The sequence below is a fragment of the Panthera uncia genome, chromosome E1 (assembly GCF_023721935.1).
Source record: "Panthera uncia isolate 11264 chromosome E1, Puncia_PCG_1.0, whole genome shotgun sequence".
Taxonomy (NCBI): Eukaryota; Metazoa; Chordata; class Mammalia; order Carnivora; family Felidae; genus Panthera; species Panthera uncia.
In genome coordinates, this window is record NC_064814.1 from 23,844,313 (window position 1) to 23,862,043 (window position 17,731).

The 17,731-nt window shown below is 48.4% G+C and overlaps 1 protein-coding gene across 3 annotated transcripts in view; it reads right to left on the minus strand.

Moving 5' to 3' along the window:
- SLC39A11 (solute carrier family 39 member 11) overlaps positions 1–17,731 on the minus strand; it is a 344,617-nt gene that overhangs the window by 229,218 nt on the left and 97,668 nt on the right. For 2 of the 3 annotated variants that reach the window (XM_049637703.1, XM_049637701.1), the window contains exon 5: positions 13,356–13,497. In XM_049637703.1, coding sequence (XP_049493660.1) covers positions 13,356–13,497 — 142 coding nt within the window. The remainder of the gene's footprint in view (positions 1–13,355; positions 13,498–17,731) is intronic. The other variant, XM_049637702.1, reaches the window with a different exon arrangement.

Consider the following 17,731-nt stretch of genomic DNA (forward strand, 5'->3'; position numbering starts at 1 on the left):
TCACTTCCCCTCCTAACCCCTCCGGCGGTGTCCCAGGGGTCTTGGAATCCTTGGAAACTGTGGATTTCACTTCTGTTAAGCTCCCTACAGATCAAAGAAGATAACTGCCAGGGTGTCTGGGTGGCTCAGGGCGCCTGACTTTGGCTCAAGTCATGATCTCAGGGTTCTCCCTCCCTCCCTTCCCCCCCCCTCTCTCTCTCAAAAATAAATAAACATTAGGAAAAAAAAAAGAAGATAATTGCCAATCGGTTCAAGGAAGACATTGTGCAGAGAAGATAAGACACATCAGCGTGTTCGATGCACGGTGGTGAAGAGTCCCTTTCCAGGTGAAGCAGTGTGGGCTGTCTGTGTCCCTGTGCCCAATGCAATGGCATATTGAAATGCCTCTGCCTTTGCACACCGAACAAAAGGGGAGAGAGGGTGGAAGGAAAGCAAGAGCCCCACAGCCCCATGCTACCCTCTCCTAACCAGACTTTCAGAGCACAGGTTTGCAGTTAAAATGTCCTGTTCTGCTGGTCAGGTCGTATGATCAAAACTTGCCTCGGTCCAGCCTTCTGCATTCAGAATCTTAAACAAGCTTTTGGAGCCCACAGCTTCCCATCAGCAGGCCAGCGGGGAGGCCAGAAGCAGCTCGTTAGTTCTGGGAGAGCCGTTTCAATCTCGTCCTGGTTGCAGTCTTTCCGGTCCCCTCCCTTTGTTGTTAAACGGCGCATCCTCGAAGGCTTCCCTCCCTTCGCCCAGTGATGAAAACTGCCTGAGCGACAGGACTGTGAAATCCAATCACTAGCAAAAATCGGCCCTGAAGTCTTGGTCAGATAATAGGATCCCGTTAGATGCCAGGACAGAATCTATCTACCCTCATTCCTAACTGCTTTTTTCTAGGCCGAGACAGGGGGAGAGCGCCAAGGGGAGACGCATGGTTCACTTAGACTCCTCAGGTGGAGTAATGTTGGATCAGAAGACTCTGCAAAAAAAGAAAATTAACATGGCAAAGCTTTATCCCCTGGCTGTGGCAGGCAGACAGGAAGCAAGGATATTTTGACACTAAGTGGTTAATAACTCTAATCAAGTTGGGCTGGATGATGGATGGGTTGAGGCATCATTACCAAGACAGACGCTAAGAAAGATGATGCCTCCAAGGAGAGGTTGGTTCTCCATAATAAACTTGAAGGGTGTCTAGACTCTCATGGGGCTCTGCCCCAAATGCATGGCAGGCAGGGACCCTGACAACAGATCGCCCGGCTGAGTTTAATTAGCAGTGTAGCTGATGGGTTCTTGCTCTGCAAAGCCAACCCAAAGCAAAGGCCTGGGGGAGAACTTCACCCAGATCAGAGTCTCCAGAAAGAGGGGCGGGTGGAATCTGCCCGCATGGATCTCCAGACACACAGGGAAGCAAGGGTCTCTGAAGAGCTTTTCCAACTGCTGCAGCACCCCGGAACCGCTACTCTGGGCCCACGGGGGCACCACCGGGCCCAACAGAGACCGAGAGGCTTCTCCGAAGGCTGCCCACAGTTGGAGCAAGGGAGAAGCTAGCAGATTCACTGCTGTCTCAGAGAGAGAGGAGGGAAGGCAGGCACGCAGATCACCTGACAGATGGGATGGGAAGGGGTGTGGGTGCAAAAAGAGAGGTTCTGACGGTGAGACGCAGAGAGGTGAGTGAGAGACACCAGGAGAGATGGAGAGACCAAGGGAAGAGACAGGATGAGATGAAACCACACAAGGGGTCAGGGATTCACCACACTCAGAGGTACTGGTCGACAGCGGGGAAAGGAGGGGAGAGGTTGCCATGGCAACACCCAGCAGGTCCCATAGCTGAGCCCAGAGAAGGCACCTGCAGCCCCCCATGGCCACACCCATGCTGCTTCCGTTAGCCTGTGCCAAAGCTCCCACTCGCACACTCCAGGATCTCAGACCAGAAGCCGTTGTCCCAGACTTTCAGGTCCACTGAGGCAGACAGGCAGAGGAGGCCTCCCCCAGCTGTTCTTGGTAGGCTCAGGGTCCAGCAATCCTGGAGCAGCAAGGGGGCCTCAGCAAGTTACTCAGCCCAAACTTTCACACTGCCCATGAAGCCCCTCTATAACTTCCCTGACCACTAGCCCCCTAGCCTGTGCTTGAATCCTTCCAGTGATGGGCAGCTCAGCCTTCTGTACAATTCCAAAGCTTATCCCATCAACTTTCGTTCTCTGATCTAAGACCTTGTTCTATGTCCTGGGCAGAGAAAAAGTAAAGATGGACAAAGTCCATTCTGATGCTAGTGAACCGTGAGCCCAGGTTACTCCCACACCTACCATGCACCCTGACTCTAGCCCCTTGCTCTTCACCACACACACACACACACACACACACACACACACACGTTCTCTCCTCCTCACCTTCTGGTTCTCTATAATGTTTCACATCTATCTTATGGTATATTTTTCATTAACGATACATTTATGCTTCCTTAATTTCTTTAGGGATTTCTTTTCCCCATGAGAAACCTCTTCTTCCAGCTTAAGGATCACCTGTTCTTTTCCAGGGTGGCTCCTCTGTCCCTAAACTGGACCAAATGTAAATGTTGTACATCTGTCTGAGCACCTTGAGAGTATTACAGACCCAAATGTGCTCAATGACTGGAGAATCCACATACAAACCCGAAAGCTTTCTGTACTTTAAAAAAAAAATTAATGTTTTTATTTAGTTTTTGAGAGAGAGAGACAGAGAGAGACAGAGTGAGAACAAGCAGGAGAGGGGCAGAGAGACAGGGAGACACAGAATCTCAAGTCGGCTCCAGGCTCTGAGCTGTCAGCACAGAGCCTGACATGGGGCTCAAACCCATGAATCACAAGATCATGACCTGAGCCGAAGGCAGATGCTTAACTGACAGAGTCACCCAGGCTCCCGTTTCTGTACTTTTTAATAGGGGCAGCAAAATCTCCATAGTCTGTGCCAAAAAAAATCCCACATCCAGGCACCCTGAGCTCTGGGGCCATTTTTCCTGCCTTCCAGATAGAATAATGATGACTAATATTCATTGAGGGCATACAAAGCACTGAGTGCTGTCCTAAGCATTTACACGCATCATCCACGTCCATCTACATAGCAGCTCCATGCGGTAATTACTATGATCCCCATTTTAGATAGAGAAGCTGAGGGTAAAAAGGAGGTTATGAAGGTTGCCCAAGGTCTTGTAGCTGCCCAAGGGCTGAGTCAGAATCCAAGCCAAGTTGTACCATATAACCTATTTTCTGGCCTGCTCTATACCATTTCTGTATTCTGACATCTTTTAGGAACCTGGTGGCTTTTCAAATATGTATGCCTTTCAGCTACCATAAACCCATAGACAACACCATACTTAATAGTGAAAGACTGAATGCTTTCTCCCTAAGATTAGGAATAAGGCAAGAATACCTCCTCTCATGACTCCTATTCAACAACGTACTAGGAGCCTTAGCCAGTGCAAGTAAGTCAAGAAAAAGAAATAAAAGGCATACAGATTGGCTGGAAGTTAATGAAACAGTCACTATTCACAGACAGGACAGAGAAAATCCCAAGGAATCTACCAAAAAAACTCTCAGAACTAATAAATGAGTTCAGCCAGATTACAGGAACAAGACTAACACACAACATCTATTATATTTCTGAGCTAGCAATGAACAATTAGAAGTCAAAATTTCAAATACAGTATCATTTGTAATAGCACCATAAAAGGAATATTTAGGTATAAATCTAACCAAATATGTATAGGATATACATGCTGAAAACCACAAAACACTGACCAAAGAAGTCAAAGACAATGTAAGTAAATGGAGAGATATACCATGTTCATGAAATAGAAGACTAAGATTATTAAGGTGTCAATTTTCCCCATATTGATTTACAGAGTCAATGCAATCCCAGCCTAAAGCCCATCAGGATTTCTTTGTACATTTTAACAAACTGATTCTGAAATTATATAAAGGCAAAGGAGCTAGAATAACCAAAACAACTTTGAAAAAGAACAAAGTGGGAGGATGCATAATGTCTGATTTCAAGACTTATGATAAACCTACCATAATTAAAAGAGTGTGATACTGGTAAAAGGATAGGCACATAAACTAAAGCAGAACTCAGAGTCCAAACGCAGACCCATACCAATATGGTCAATTAATTTTTTACAAAAGCACAACGTCTATTCAATAGGGAAAGGTCGGTCTTTCCCACGCATAGTGCTGCAACAATTGAACATCTATATGAAAGAAGCTGAACCTCAAACTGTACCCCACTCCTTATCTAAAAATAAATAACTCGGGGCGCCTGGGTGGCTCAGTCGGTTAAGCATCCGACTTCGGCTCAGGTCACGATCTCGCGGTCCGTGAGTTCGAGCCCCGCATCAGGCTCTGGGCTGATGGCTCAGAGCCGGGAGCCTGCTTCCAATTCTGTGTCTCCCTCTCTCTCTGCCCCTCCCCCGCTCATGCTCTGTCTCTCTCTGTCCCAAAAATAAATAAAAACGTTAAAAAAATTTTTTTAAATAAAATAAAATAAAAATAAAAATAAATAACTCAAAACAAAGGGTGCTGTGGGGGAGCACCAAGGACATATTCAAGACCCACTTATGGGATTGTCAGAAGCTTGCGTATGTTTTGTTGAACTATATAAAATGGCCTATTTGTCTTCCAAGAAGATTTGAATCTCCTTGAGGGTTTGTGCCTCCTAATTGTTTTTTTAATGTTTGTTTACTTATTTTGAAAGAGCGAGTGCAAGTTGTGGGGAGTGGGGGGCAGAGAGAGGGAGGGAGATAGAGAATCCTAAGCAGGTTCCGCAACATGAGCACAGAGCCTGATGTGGGGCTCGATCCCACAAACTGTGAGATCATGACCTGAGCCGAAATCAAGAGTCGGACGTTCAACCAATGAGCCACCCAGGTGTCCCTCCTAATTGTTTCTATATGTACAACAGGAGCTTCACTACTGGAAAGAACATAATCAATGTTTACTAATAAGGCTGACTTGAGCAAACTTTACTGAGGTTTGTTGAAGATCGGTGCCTTAAAATCACCAGGGGAGCCTCATCTGCTAGGAAAGACAGCAGATGTCTGACCCACCGTGTCTAAGAGCTGCAAAAGACATCTTATACAACCTCTCCTGCCATCTCCAGTGAACACCTCTGCCTCCCCTACCGGCTGATGATTAATTAGTTGAGGATTATCAAGGAGTCCAGGAGTCCTGAGAGTTAGTTCTGTCTGAGATCGTCAACTGGAAGACATTGGCACGTCCCTTAGTATCTCTAGCTCCAAAATGCCACAACCCTTGAAATCATGTTTCGTTGAGACAAACTGAATTAGTTTTAAGACACTTGGCGCTATTTACTTTCTCTGGCCCTCGGAAGGGAAATGCATTAGACAGAGGAAAGGAGAACAGAACTGCAGTGTGCACCCCCTGAAAAAGAGGAGGTCAGACCCTGCGTGCTAACAAAGGACGCCCAGGTCGAATGGAGCTCATCACAGACTCCTTTTCTTTAAGGCAAGATTGCACTGACCCCATCCCAGATGCTAGTCTCGCTGTTGTTGATTTACATGGATTCAAACCCTACTCCTGATGCTCCCCTATCAGCCCCTGCCTTCTCTAAGGCTGCCTGTCTCAGTGAGTGGCACTTCCCAGTTCTATGGGCTCACAACCAGCTTCCATTCCTTCTCGGGCACTTCCCCTAACAGGCAAAAAGAAAAACGATAAATAAACAAACGATGCTGTCACCCTGTGCTTCTTTCTCCAGCTTAAGGGGCTTCTGCAAAAAATAACATCTGAAAACCAAAACACAAAAAGACATGGAGAGAGCCCAGGTCGCCTGGCTTTGGCATCAGCCCCCTACATCTCTGGGTAATAAAAGCCTGGCAGGACTATGCTAATGGGGGCTGGCACTGCCCAAGCCACTTGTCTGTTTCCCAAAAGCATATTAAAAACGCATTTCCCAGTTTAATAGACTTATGAGCTGAAATGAATGTGTCAGAACTCTTATAAATATGATAGAACCTGCTAGCCCAGCAAATGTTAAATTTTGCATAAGGAGACTGTATCCCTAACTCCTCGGTAGACACTTCATGAATATTTCAAACAAAGAGCCCCAGCAGCTGCTCCAAAGGCTCCTGGTGAATTAAATGGGTTTTTATTACTGCCAGGATTAGCCTCCTCCCGTCTCCTCTCATGTTCTCCCCTCTCCCTCACTTCTGCTTGACAAACAAGCCCCTCCATGCTAATTGAGTTCCCAGAGCCTGGTCACGGACTGATCACGAAGGGGGACTGGTCAGTGCACTGGGTTGAAAAGTGTCCCCCCAAAACTCACGTCCACCCAGAACCTCAGAAAGGGACCTTCCTTGGAAACAGAGGCGTGAGTACAGATGTAATTAAGAGGCGGCCATACTGGATTAGTGTGGGTCCTAAAGCCAGCAACCGGGGTCTTTACGGGAGATGGAGAATCAGACGCAGACACACGAGGAACGAGGCCGGGTGCCAACGGCAGCAGAGACTGGTGCGGTGCGGCCACAAGCCAAGGAACGCCAGTGCCGCCAGAAGTTACGAGAGCCAAGGAAGGATCTTCCCTCAGAGCCTCCGGAGAGGGTGTGGTGCCGAGGACACGAATTTCAGACTTCTGGTCTCCGGAGCCAGGAGAGTATAAATTTCTGTTGTTTAAGCTACCCAGTCTGCGGTATGCGGCCCTAGCAGGTGAATACTGTCAGGAGAGCATGTTTGCATGTCTACTTGTGTATTAATATTGATCTCCCCCAAAGCCATCTCTCATTTCGTGGGATGACGGCAGCGGGTAGCTGCGTTCCACCCCTTTAGCTTCATTGGCATAGATGGCCACACCTGCCAGCAGCCTTAGATCAGACTTAGGGGCGCCCGCGTGGCTCAGTGGGTCAAGTGCCTGACTTCAGCTCAGGTCATGATCTCACGGTTCGTGGGTTCGAGCTCTGCATCAGGTTCTGCGCTGACAGCTCGGAGCCTGGAGCTCTCTCTGCCTCTCCACCGCTTGTGTGCTCTCTCTCTCTCTCTGACTCTCTTTCTCAAAAATAAAATAAACATTCAAAAAATACAAAAAAAAAAGATCAAACTTAAAATCCCCTAACTTTCTTTCTTGGTGCTGACTCCTAGTAACTTTTCAAATTCATTCAGTTCTTTTTTGTACCCTTTTCTCTATGTTCCCAGCCCATCCGGCTATGAGTCTAACAGATGAGGAGACAGAAATACTGTGAAAGAATCTAAAAGACAGAAAGAAACGTTTGCCACCTGGTATTCCTTTAGACTGGTTACCATCCACGGGAAGACGACTTTAAAAAAAAAAAAAATTGTTAAGCGCCGCCTTGGGCTGAGCGTGTGCCCCTCAAATTCCTTTGTTGAAGCCTTAACCTGTGTACCCCAGCAGGTAACTGTATTCGGAGACAGGATCTTTCAAGAGGTAATTAGGTTAAAATGAGGTCATTAGGGTGGGCTCTCATCCAATTTAGGTGGTAGAGATAAGGACACCTCACACAGAGAGGGAAGGACTCAGGGGAGAAAGCGGCCACCTACGAACCAAGGAGAGAGGGCTCAGAGGAAACCAGTCCTGCAGACACCCTGACCCCAGGCTTCCAGTCTCCAGAACAGGGAGAAAATAAACTTCTGCTGTTGAAGCCACCCAGTCTGTGGTCCTTTGTTATGGCAGCCCGAGCAGATTTATACAAGTGTAAGCAAGTGCCATTATTGCTTCTAAGCCTCGTGAAAATGCGCTCCCCAAACTGACTGCCTCCCTTAGAAGAAGGCGCACACACAGGCTAAGCAACACTTGAGTGTTAACTATCAGGTGAAACGTAACGTCTTCAGAAGCAAAAGAATCTATAAAATGGACCCACCCAGTAATGCCTCCAGGAGCTGGGACATGCTAACAGTCACTCATACCCCCACGCAGAGCCCTGTCCAACAGGGTATTTCTTTTCTTTTTTTTTTTTTTTTAATATTTATTATTTTGAGAGAGAGAGAGAGAGGGAGAGAGACAGAGCATGAGCAGGGAAGGGGCAGAGAGAGAGGGAGACACAGAATCCGAAGCAGCTCCAGGCTCTGAGCTGTCAGCACAGACCCCCGATGCGGGGATCGAACCCCTGAACCGTGAGATCATGACCTGAGCCGAAGCCAGACACTTAACTGACTGAGCCACCCAGGCGCCCCTCCAAGAGGGTATTTCTGTATTACTTCCGTATTTCCTTCAACATCCAGGATGCCAGAGAGCTCCTGGTAATTATTTTTGTTGAATGCTTTGCTCTTCATCGTTCTGCAAAATATTTTCATATTTTCCTGTATTAAGATGTGGCACATTGCTATTGCCATGTGCTGACAGGTTTGGTTCATTCCCAACCTTTTAACGAAGAAACCCAGGTTGCAGGCCCCGGTCCAGAAAGCAGGTAACAATGCCAGGGCCAGCCTATTTTCCAGGCCCCTGACAACTCTCAATTAGGCCAGGAAAAGACTTTAAAGTGTCCCCTAATCAACCAATTTCAGGGGAGGTGAGGTGTCTAACTGCTAAAACCACATGCCAGGACATTAAACTTACGGGAAAAACTGTGAAGTTATTCTTGCAGCTTTAGAGATCTTACTGATAAAAAGTCAAAACTACTAATAACCATCTCAGAGATTTCCCTAACCACGCTATTTTGGAGACCTAACTACAAAGAAACACTCAGAATTTCTCCTAGGAGCTACATTGGACTCTTGATAGATTTCAGTTTACTGAATTTGCCTATAAGTATTGGTGACAGAGGGAGCGTCTCCTTTGAAGAAGACTCAAAGTCAGAAGATATAGAATAAAGAAAAAAGCGATTGTCACAGGAGCTTGGGAGCTGTTTAAGTAAGCCCTCTTTGCTTCCCTAGGATTAGGCTACTACAAGGAATTTCATTGCCAAGGACATCTAGCAGCTGGGAGTTGAATACACATGGATGGACTCACAGAGAGAACAGGCAGTTGTCTTCCGAGAGGGGATTTCTCCCTGCACAGGGGGAAGAGAATAGAGCCCTCCCCTAGTACCCCATAGCTACCTAAAAGTATAATCCTCCAAAGGCCAACCAGTGTGGAAATCCAACGAACAGGTTCATCATCCAGCTGCAGAAACTGTCCCCAGTTAAAATGCAAACACTTGAGGGGCGTCTGGGTGGCTCAGTTGGTTGAGCGTCCGACTTCGGCTCAGGTCATGATCTCGCGGTCCGTGAGTTCGAGCCCCACGTCGGGCTCTGTGCTGACAGCTCAGAGCCTGGAGCCTGTTTCAGATTCTGTGTCTCCCTCTCTCTCTGACCCTCCCCCGTTCATGCTCTGTCTCTCTCTGTCTCAAAAATAAATAAACGTTAAAAAAAAATGCAAATACTTGAGCAGGAATAAAACACTGTCGGTTGCCGGACAGCTCCGTGTTCCGCGGTGTTGTCCAGTGTTTTCCCAGAGGCATCTAAGGGATGATGCTTAACAGGGAAAACGGGAGAGTTCAAGATTAAAAGAGGACAGCATGATATCCAGTGGACAAATGAGGGTTCCTGAGGAGGGAGAATGACACCAGGGAACACCTGAACTCCATCCCGGTTGTGAACGGACAGCCCGGTAGGTGCTAATCTGGGCATCAGGCACTTGGGAACCTTGAGTCAGAAGGGGCAAATTCTCTCTCCCAAGATCAGTTCTGTCTCCACAGGAGGGTACTACCTAGCAAGTCAGTAGCATAACCGAGAAGGAATTTGACATTTTAGACTAAAATACAAACAAATAAAGGCTGCCGGTGGGCTGGTGACGGTAGCTCAGGCAAGCGTATAACCCGCTTGACATTAGGTTTGCATTGGTTTCGCTTTGTAAAACATGCCTTCGAATCTGCCAGGCTGTCTAGGTAGAATTATTCCTGCCTGGTGATTTCTCCCATTATGAAAGAACAGGACACTAAAGGAAAATCTGTTTCTAACTGGAGTTTCTTACAGCTTATGCTTGCCTGACTCAAGTCCCCATTCACTTACCCCTCCAATAAGCTTTGGAAAGGTTTACAGAAAATAAAGTAAGTGCCACGTCATAACTAAATAATTTCCCAAATTTAATCCGTCTCTTTCTCTACTGGAAAATAATACCCATTCCTGCTCCTTCCACCGATAACACAGAATTACAGACAATTCTCCATCTGCTATGTTAATGGACCAATGAAAAACAAACGAGCAAACAAAAAACCTCATTCTTGAAGAGTTTCAACATCCTCAGAACAAACAACAGACTGAGATGGATAGCTACCAATTAGTAAAAGAAGGGACTGATTCACTTTTTACTACCCTTCTTTAGCCTAGAAGGAGTGCCAATAAAAATAATAATAATAAAAATCCCACTGGGCAGCTGAATGGGTAAGGTTGAGGCAGAAAAAACCCAAGATCTAGATGAACATCGGGGTCATGGCACCATCTGAAGAAAGATGGATGTTTTGGAGTTTTGCCTTCTAAAAACACCTATTATTATGTATGAAATGTCAAGAGATACATGAACCCTTTGGTGCCCATTCATGGACCCCCGATATACAGAACCTCTAACCTAATATCTAGAATTTACTCAACAACATAACTGCCCACAGAGGTATACGTATAGGAATGCTCTCTGCCACATTCTTTATAAAAGCAAAAGACTGAAAACAACCTATAGGGCCATCAAGAGGGGACTAAGTAAGTAAGATGATAGCCAATAACATGAATGGCATGGATCTATGAGCATCCCAGGAAACTAAGGCTAAAATGTATTGCTTAGTGAAAAACACAAGGTTCGAAACCATGAGCCAAGCACGACCGTATGAACGTACCATTTCTGAAAGGACCCACAAGAAAGAGTGTGTGTGTGTGTGTGTCTGAGATGGATGCCTGGACCGTAAAAGAGTTGAAGTTGGAAGAAAAATTACTTCTCCGTTTTTAATCCATGTGATTACTTTTTTAATTAAAAGAAAGCCAGTTGGAGAGAGAGAGAAATAAACAGCCGAATTGAAAGAGAGAGAGATTGACTGATGGTTTTAAAAGAACTTCTGGTCTAGCTAATCCCAAAATATCCCCAGCCTTGAGAAGAGTTGCCATCGTGAAACATTAGGCACCAGGAGCTAAACAGGAAAAGTATCTCATAAATGCTTTCCCCGGCTCCGTGGGGTTGCCACCGCCACTCAGAATAGCTGAATCTTCTCTCCCACAGTGTGGCTTCTCTGGCTTTTCCTCTTGCTGAACCAATTATGGGACATTATGACAGCGGCACCAATATTATTTTTTAAAGGCTAATGTTATTCACTAAACACCCATTAAGCCGATCTCCACGTTGCACTTACAGCCAGCTTAAGGGCACATCCAGATGGCACAAATAATGCATATTCGGGCTTGATCTGCATGAGGCCAGTCAGCAAATAGCCATTATCGGTTTTAGGGTTGTCAACTGCCTGACATCCACAGGCGTGTCCAAGGGAGCAGCAGAGAGACCTTTCTGGAGATGGCTGGCATCCCTCAGTCTCGGCGAATCATCTTTGTGCTCCCCGCAAGGGATCTTTGCCTTTGCGTCTGACCAGTTAGCAATGGCGACTGGAGGTAGCCTGGTAACAGGCCTCGGCGTTCCTGAGCAGAGGATAGGACTTCATCTCCCTCCCCCACAGCCTCCACCCCCACTCACCGCTTCACCCTGGGTTGCCAAAAAGACCCCACGGTCCCAGGAGGCCCCCCTGCACGGCCTACTCCCACTGGCTCTATGTTCTCACGGCCCCACTGGACAAGGTCTAGCACAGGGGACTGACACTGTTTTCACTGACACGCTCTGAACCTTCCCCCGTGTGGCCTTGAAGATAAAACAAAACCAAAAAAATGGGATAGAATAAAATCTGGTCAACTTTTTTATCCTAGAGAAGGCTCAGAATCAGGACTTTTGTAAAGTCTTCAGAGGGGTCCACAGGAGTGCTAGCCCGGTATGGCCAGTAAGAGTTGACACGTGTTCCCACGGTTCCGCACGAAAAGTGACAAGCTTTCCTGGAGGACAGTTCGTGACTCCCCGATAGAAAAGGAACAGTGGACAACACCTGAGTCGCTCTGATTGGAGTACGAATGGCACGTGTGATGGGAGGCAGGGGGCAGATTTTTCTGTGCTAAGCCCTCTAGTACGTGAGCTGATGTTAGATGAGTTTCCACTTCCCGGTTACATCCCCCTAGGAAGCTGTAAGAGGCAGAGAGGATCAACCCGGGTGGGGAAGATATTCGAGTTCTCCATGAATAATTCATGCAGGGCACAGTCTGAACACAGATCGGAGAACCAGCATCGCTCTAACATTTACTCCCCCTGAGGTCTAGAGATTCGTCGTCGCCTACACATGGCAAAAAGATTGAATTAAAATACCAGCACGGAAGTGTGAAAGGGCTTTTCTCCCTTGAATCACTAAGCCAGTCTGCTTCTGCCCAATTCACTCAAGAGAGAACTCCGTCAGGGGGCGCCTGGGTGGCTCAATCAGTTAAGCATCTGACTCCTGATTTCAGCTCAGGTCATGATCTCACAGTTCATGAGATCAAGACCCGCATCAGGCTCTGTGCTGACAGTACAGAGCCTGCTTGGGATTCTCTCTCTGTCCACCCCCCCCCAAAAAAAAGTAAAAATTAAAAAGAGAGAGAGAGAGAGAGAGAACTCTGTGCAGGGGAGGAGGTGTCTGTTCTCAATATCTTTTGCACGTCCGTGGCCTACAGAGGAAGTGGGAAGGGCAGGGGCCAGAGAAAGAAAGGCATCCACCTCTCCTCATGCTAATGGACCCTTAAATGGCCAAATGCCTTGACTGAGTGAGCAAGGAAGGAGCAAGGAGGGGCAGTCTTACCCCAACACCAGAAACCAATGTACTCCTGCCCGTGCACCTTCCACTCCTTGTCAGTGGGCACCAGCCCCTTCCACACCTCCCCCCTGGGGATTTATGAACTGTGATGAGATCCCTCTTGGGGAGTGCACTCCCTCTACCTTAAGAGTTTTCTGGCTCCAAACTGAATCAGTGAGAGAAACATCCACAGTTTCTCAGATGAATCAAAAAAAAAAAAAAAATGAAAGTCACACGAGTGGAAAGGAGCATTTAGGGTCTGTGAGGGATGGGGAGACGGAGGGACAAACGCCAGATGCTGTGACCCAGACCAGCCCTGCCCCATCAGAGGGGTCCCTGCCCACTCAGCCAAGCTGGAAAGACGATGGAAAGGCACTGTGAGCTCCTGTGCGGGAAGCAGGTGGTTTGGAGAATGACAAGAAAGGAAGGCATGGGGCCAGACACCAGTTCAGCGTCGTCTAACTGCGGGGTGAGGAATTTGGATGGACAGAACACCTGCCGTTTCCCACCTATCCTGCCTGACTCAGCCCCGGGTCTGCAGGGAGCTTGCCTGAAAGAAGCCCAGCTCTACCTATCCGGATGGAAAGTTCACTCTCGGGGAAGAGCAGCCTGGGACCCTCAGCGTCAGACTTCTTCATCAACGCAGGGGCGAAGTTCAGTGCCAGGGCCGTTGGGGGGTCTTCTGCGGCACCCTGAAACAAGAAGCAGTGATGTCACTGTAACACCCCCACGACCTTCATCCCCCAGGCTCCTCCAGCCTCAGAGCTGCCCACGCAGCTGGCCGGTCTCTACCAAAAGCACCAGACCCAGATGTCTGGCCAGGCTGGCTCACAAGGAAGACAACTCACTTTCTGGGCGTGGGACTTTTGGGGTGACAAAAACTCTGGGGTCCGAGGATCGATGCTGATCCTAGAAATGGGAAAAACACGTACTGGGAAAGATGGGGCCCCATCCCACGCTTCATCACTGCAAGGCAACGGCACAAGGGGCTCCGTTCCTGAACTGTCGAAAGAAGCCAATATGGCAGGTTGTCTCAGACGGCAGCCTCGCTCTGGAACAAGGTCAACATTCTTGGTAACTGACCACCTTCACGTTTCTCATGAGATCAAAAGGGGAGGAGAGCCAAACAAAAGCACCTCAAAAGAAGGAAACAGGGACAGTCCCGGGGACCCAACATATCTGGTGTGAAGTCCAGACAGACCCTAAGACAGCCATGTCACCCTTGTGCTTTGTAACTAGTTAATGTGACAGTTTTTACATCAACCAGGCAAAGTCTGGATTTTGAGCCCCCTGTTTATGTAACAAAACCTTATTTACCGCCAACTTCGTGCAGACTTGGGGAACAAGACAAAGTCACAGCTTTTCATGGAGGCTATATTCGAGTAGGAACAGATAAATGAATCCATAATGGGGCCAACCTTCTCTTCCAAAGCCATCCACGGAACCCCCCCCCCCACCCTGCTGACAGTTTACAATGTGTAAGATCTCGACGGGAATGAGGAAGATGGGTAAGTCCCCCCCAAAATGGCTTTCATCCTCCACTTTCATCCAAACATGTTGATACTAGTTGCTAAGGGAAGGGGAGTAGAATCATCACAATGGGCAAAAAAAAAAAAACAAAAAAAAACACAGATATTTTTTGAAACCCAGGCAAACGTAGTTCCAAACAGAAGTTTCCATTTAAAATATGTGTCTCTAATATGGGAGAGGAGAAGGCTGATGATCCAGTGAAATGCATCCATTTACAAGCAACTGCTAAAATTCTTGCTTAAGCTTCTTTCATGAAGGAATCTCACCAAAGTTATGGCTGACTGTGTCTCACACACATGCATGCATACGCGTGTGCACACACACACACACACACACACACACACAAACGCACCTTCCTGTTTTCTGTGGATCAGGAATCAGAAAGAGAATCTAATAATTCAGATTGCTTATTCAATTATTTCTTTATAATTAATGGTTGCAAATGAAAACATAATCCCTCCCTCATGTCCTCCCACTTGTCCAATACATCGATATTATTCTAATCATTTTATTTACAACACCCTCTATGATACACGTTAATAAGGGTGCCGACAGTCGTTAAACCTTGTTTTATTTTATTTTATTTTATTTTATTTTATTTTATTTTATTTTATTAATGTTCATTTTTGAGAGAGAGAGACACACAGAGCATAAGTGGGGGAGGGTCAGAGAAAGAGGGAGACACAGAATCTGAAGCAGGCTCCAGGCTGCAAGCTGTCAGCACACAGTCTGATGCGGGGCTGGAACTCACGAGCCGTGAGATCATGACCTGAGCCAAAGTTGGATGTTTAACAGACCTAGCCACCCAGATGCCCCTGGACTTTTTTATTTTTTTAATGTTTATTTTTGAGAGTGAGAGAGAAAGAGAGAGGGAGAAACAGAGCGTGAGCAGGGGAGAGGCAGAGATAAGAGGGGAAACACAGAATCCGAAGCAGGCTCCAGGCTCTGAGCTGTCAGCACAGAGCCCGATGCGGGGCTCGAACTCAGAAACCGTGAGATCATGACCTGAGCCTAAGTTTGATGCTTAACGGACTGAACCACCCAGATGCCCCCCACCTTTTTTTTTAAAACTTGTTCTAAAAGGGGAAACAAAGATGCCTCGTGGCTGTGTCTGAGCTTCCCTCATTAGAGTCCTCGGGTCCCTTTACGGAGTCCTAGGGGCTACAGGATCTCACCGGCTCTGTCACTGGGAGAAGCACAAAGCAAGGCAGCCTGTCACAGCATATCACAGTCAAGGCTGGCACTACAGATGGACAGAATCATGGGGACAGAAGGGACTTCGAGAGGGCCAGTCCCGCCCCCTGTTGAAACCCCCCGTCAGCACCCCCGAGGGACAGCTGGTGTCTGTGCTTGTGCCGTGGGCCATATCGTCACAGCTCTTTGTTTCTACGCTTTAATTATTTCCAATTCTACACCTCACCCTGACATCGAGGAACCACCGCAGCCCTAAAAGACGCGTGTCGCTACGAGCTTGTGTCGGCTGATTCTCCTGCCTTGGTCTTCCTTCTTTTTACAACGTGATTGACGCGCACCTGGGGAAAGCAAATGAAAAGAGAGCTGCTTCGTTGCGCAGAAATGCCACAGCGTTCAGATGCTCGAGGCTGGTTACTTGGCCCATTTAGCAAGGTGCAGCTTGGGCAGAGCTGGGTGTAGCCGACAACAGTGGTTTTCAACCGCGGTGATTTTGCCCCCCAGGCAGGGCACACTGGCAGTGGGCTCTTCTCTGTGTGCGTGGGGTGGGGGACAGGAGTGGCACCGGCATCTAACGGACAGCAGCCAGGGGGGTGCCGCCCAGGACAGCCCCCCCAACAAAGAGTGATCCAGCCAAGCGTCAACAGGCGGAGGCTGGGGAACGCTTTAGAACAACTTAGGACGGGGGCGCCTGGGTGGCTCAGTTGGTTAAGCGGCCGACTTCGGCTCAGGTCATGATCTCACAGTCCGTGAGTTCAAGCCCCGCGTCGGGCTCTGTGCTGACCGCTCAGAGCCTGGAGCCTGTTTCAGATTCTGTGTCTCCCTCTCTCTCTGACCCTCCCCCGTTCGTGCTCGGTCTCTCTCTGTCTCAAAAATAAATAAACGTTAAAATAAATAAATAAATTTAAAAAAAAAAAAGAACAACTTAGGACGGGCAGGGCCCCAAAGCTCCCCATGTTGTTCGTGGTGCTGGAAACTCACAGGCCCTCTTTTTCACTGCGAAGGGAAGACTTCTGCCACTTTGTCTTGGAAGGCCACTCGCCTTCCTGCATCTGGCAAACTCTTATTAAGCATCAACTGTATACCAGAACTGTGCCAGGTTCTGGTCCAAGTAGCCCAGCCCCCTGGGCTCCTGAATCTTGGCACTCTCCTTCCGGAGACAGACAATAAACTAATACCGGATATAAAACAGAGCGCCAGGAAGCGATAATGCAAGGAGAAAGAGGAGGCCCAACCATTCCCACGGCGTTCCTAGCACAGCGGAGTCCTTGCTGGGTTCCCGGCGTGAGCCGGGCTCTGTCCCAGCACCTGAAGGTGTGCCAGCTGGTCGCGAACTGTTACAGACGGCGTGCTCCTCCAGGCAAGATGCTGAGGGAGGCCTCTCCGAGACCGTGGTGTTTGTGCAAAGACTTCAAACTAAGGCAAGAAGCCGCCAGGATTTCTGGAGACTGTGTTTCAGGCCAGACACGGCAAGGCAAGCGTCCCCTTTCCCCGCCGTCTGCGTTTACCATTTTATCCCCCCTCCAACTTCACTTAGAAGCTGTCCTTCTAAAAGCGAGACAAGGACCCAGCATATTCCACCTGTCCCCAGCCTCCTCTGGCGCGCCCCATCCCACACCTCGCCTCCGAAGGCCTGGGGCGAGCCATGCAGCAGAGAGCCGCGGGGGTCATCCGGGGCGAAGCCAAGGACGACGTCTACACCCACGCCCCGGCAGCACTCTCCACGTGCCTCTGAGCCCAGGCACCGGCCGGCCTCCCGGGGCTCCTTCCAGACTCCCTTCTGGGATTCTCAATGTCCCTGCCCTCCACTCTCAAGCGCCGATGAGGAAAACAGAAATAGAAACACATCCCTTGAAATTTCCAGGAATGGTCCCAGTGGGGGATGGTGACCCTGCTCTGGTGGCTTTATCATAATGCCCCTGAAGGTGGGGGGAAAGCCAGGAAGCATCTGTGGGACCGTCCCGCAGGGCTGACACTGCCAGCCCCCCACCCCCACCCCCACGCTCCTCAGAGCCTCGTCTGCTCCTGGAGCACTCACACGGCAGGTGGAGGGAGCACTGCCTTAAACACAGAAGGCCTTGGCCTGCATGTGAGTGACCCCAGTGAGAAATTCCTTCTCTGCATCCTCCTCTTGCTTTGCTGATGGGAGCACAGCCTTCTTTACTTGATGTTAGCATGTCCTTACATTTCTGGGGCTTTCCTTTT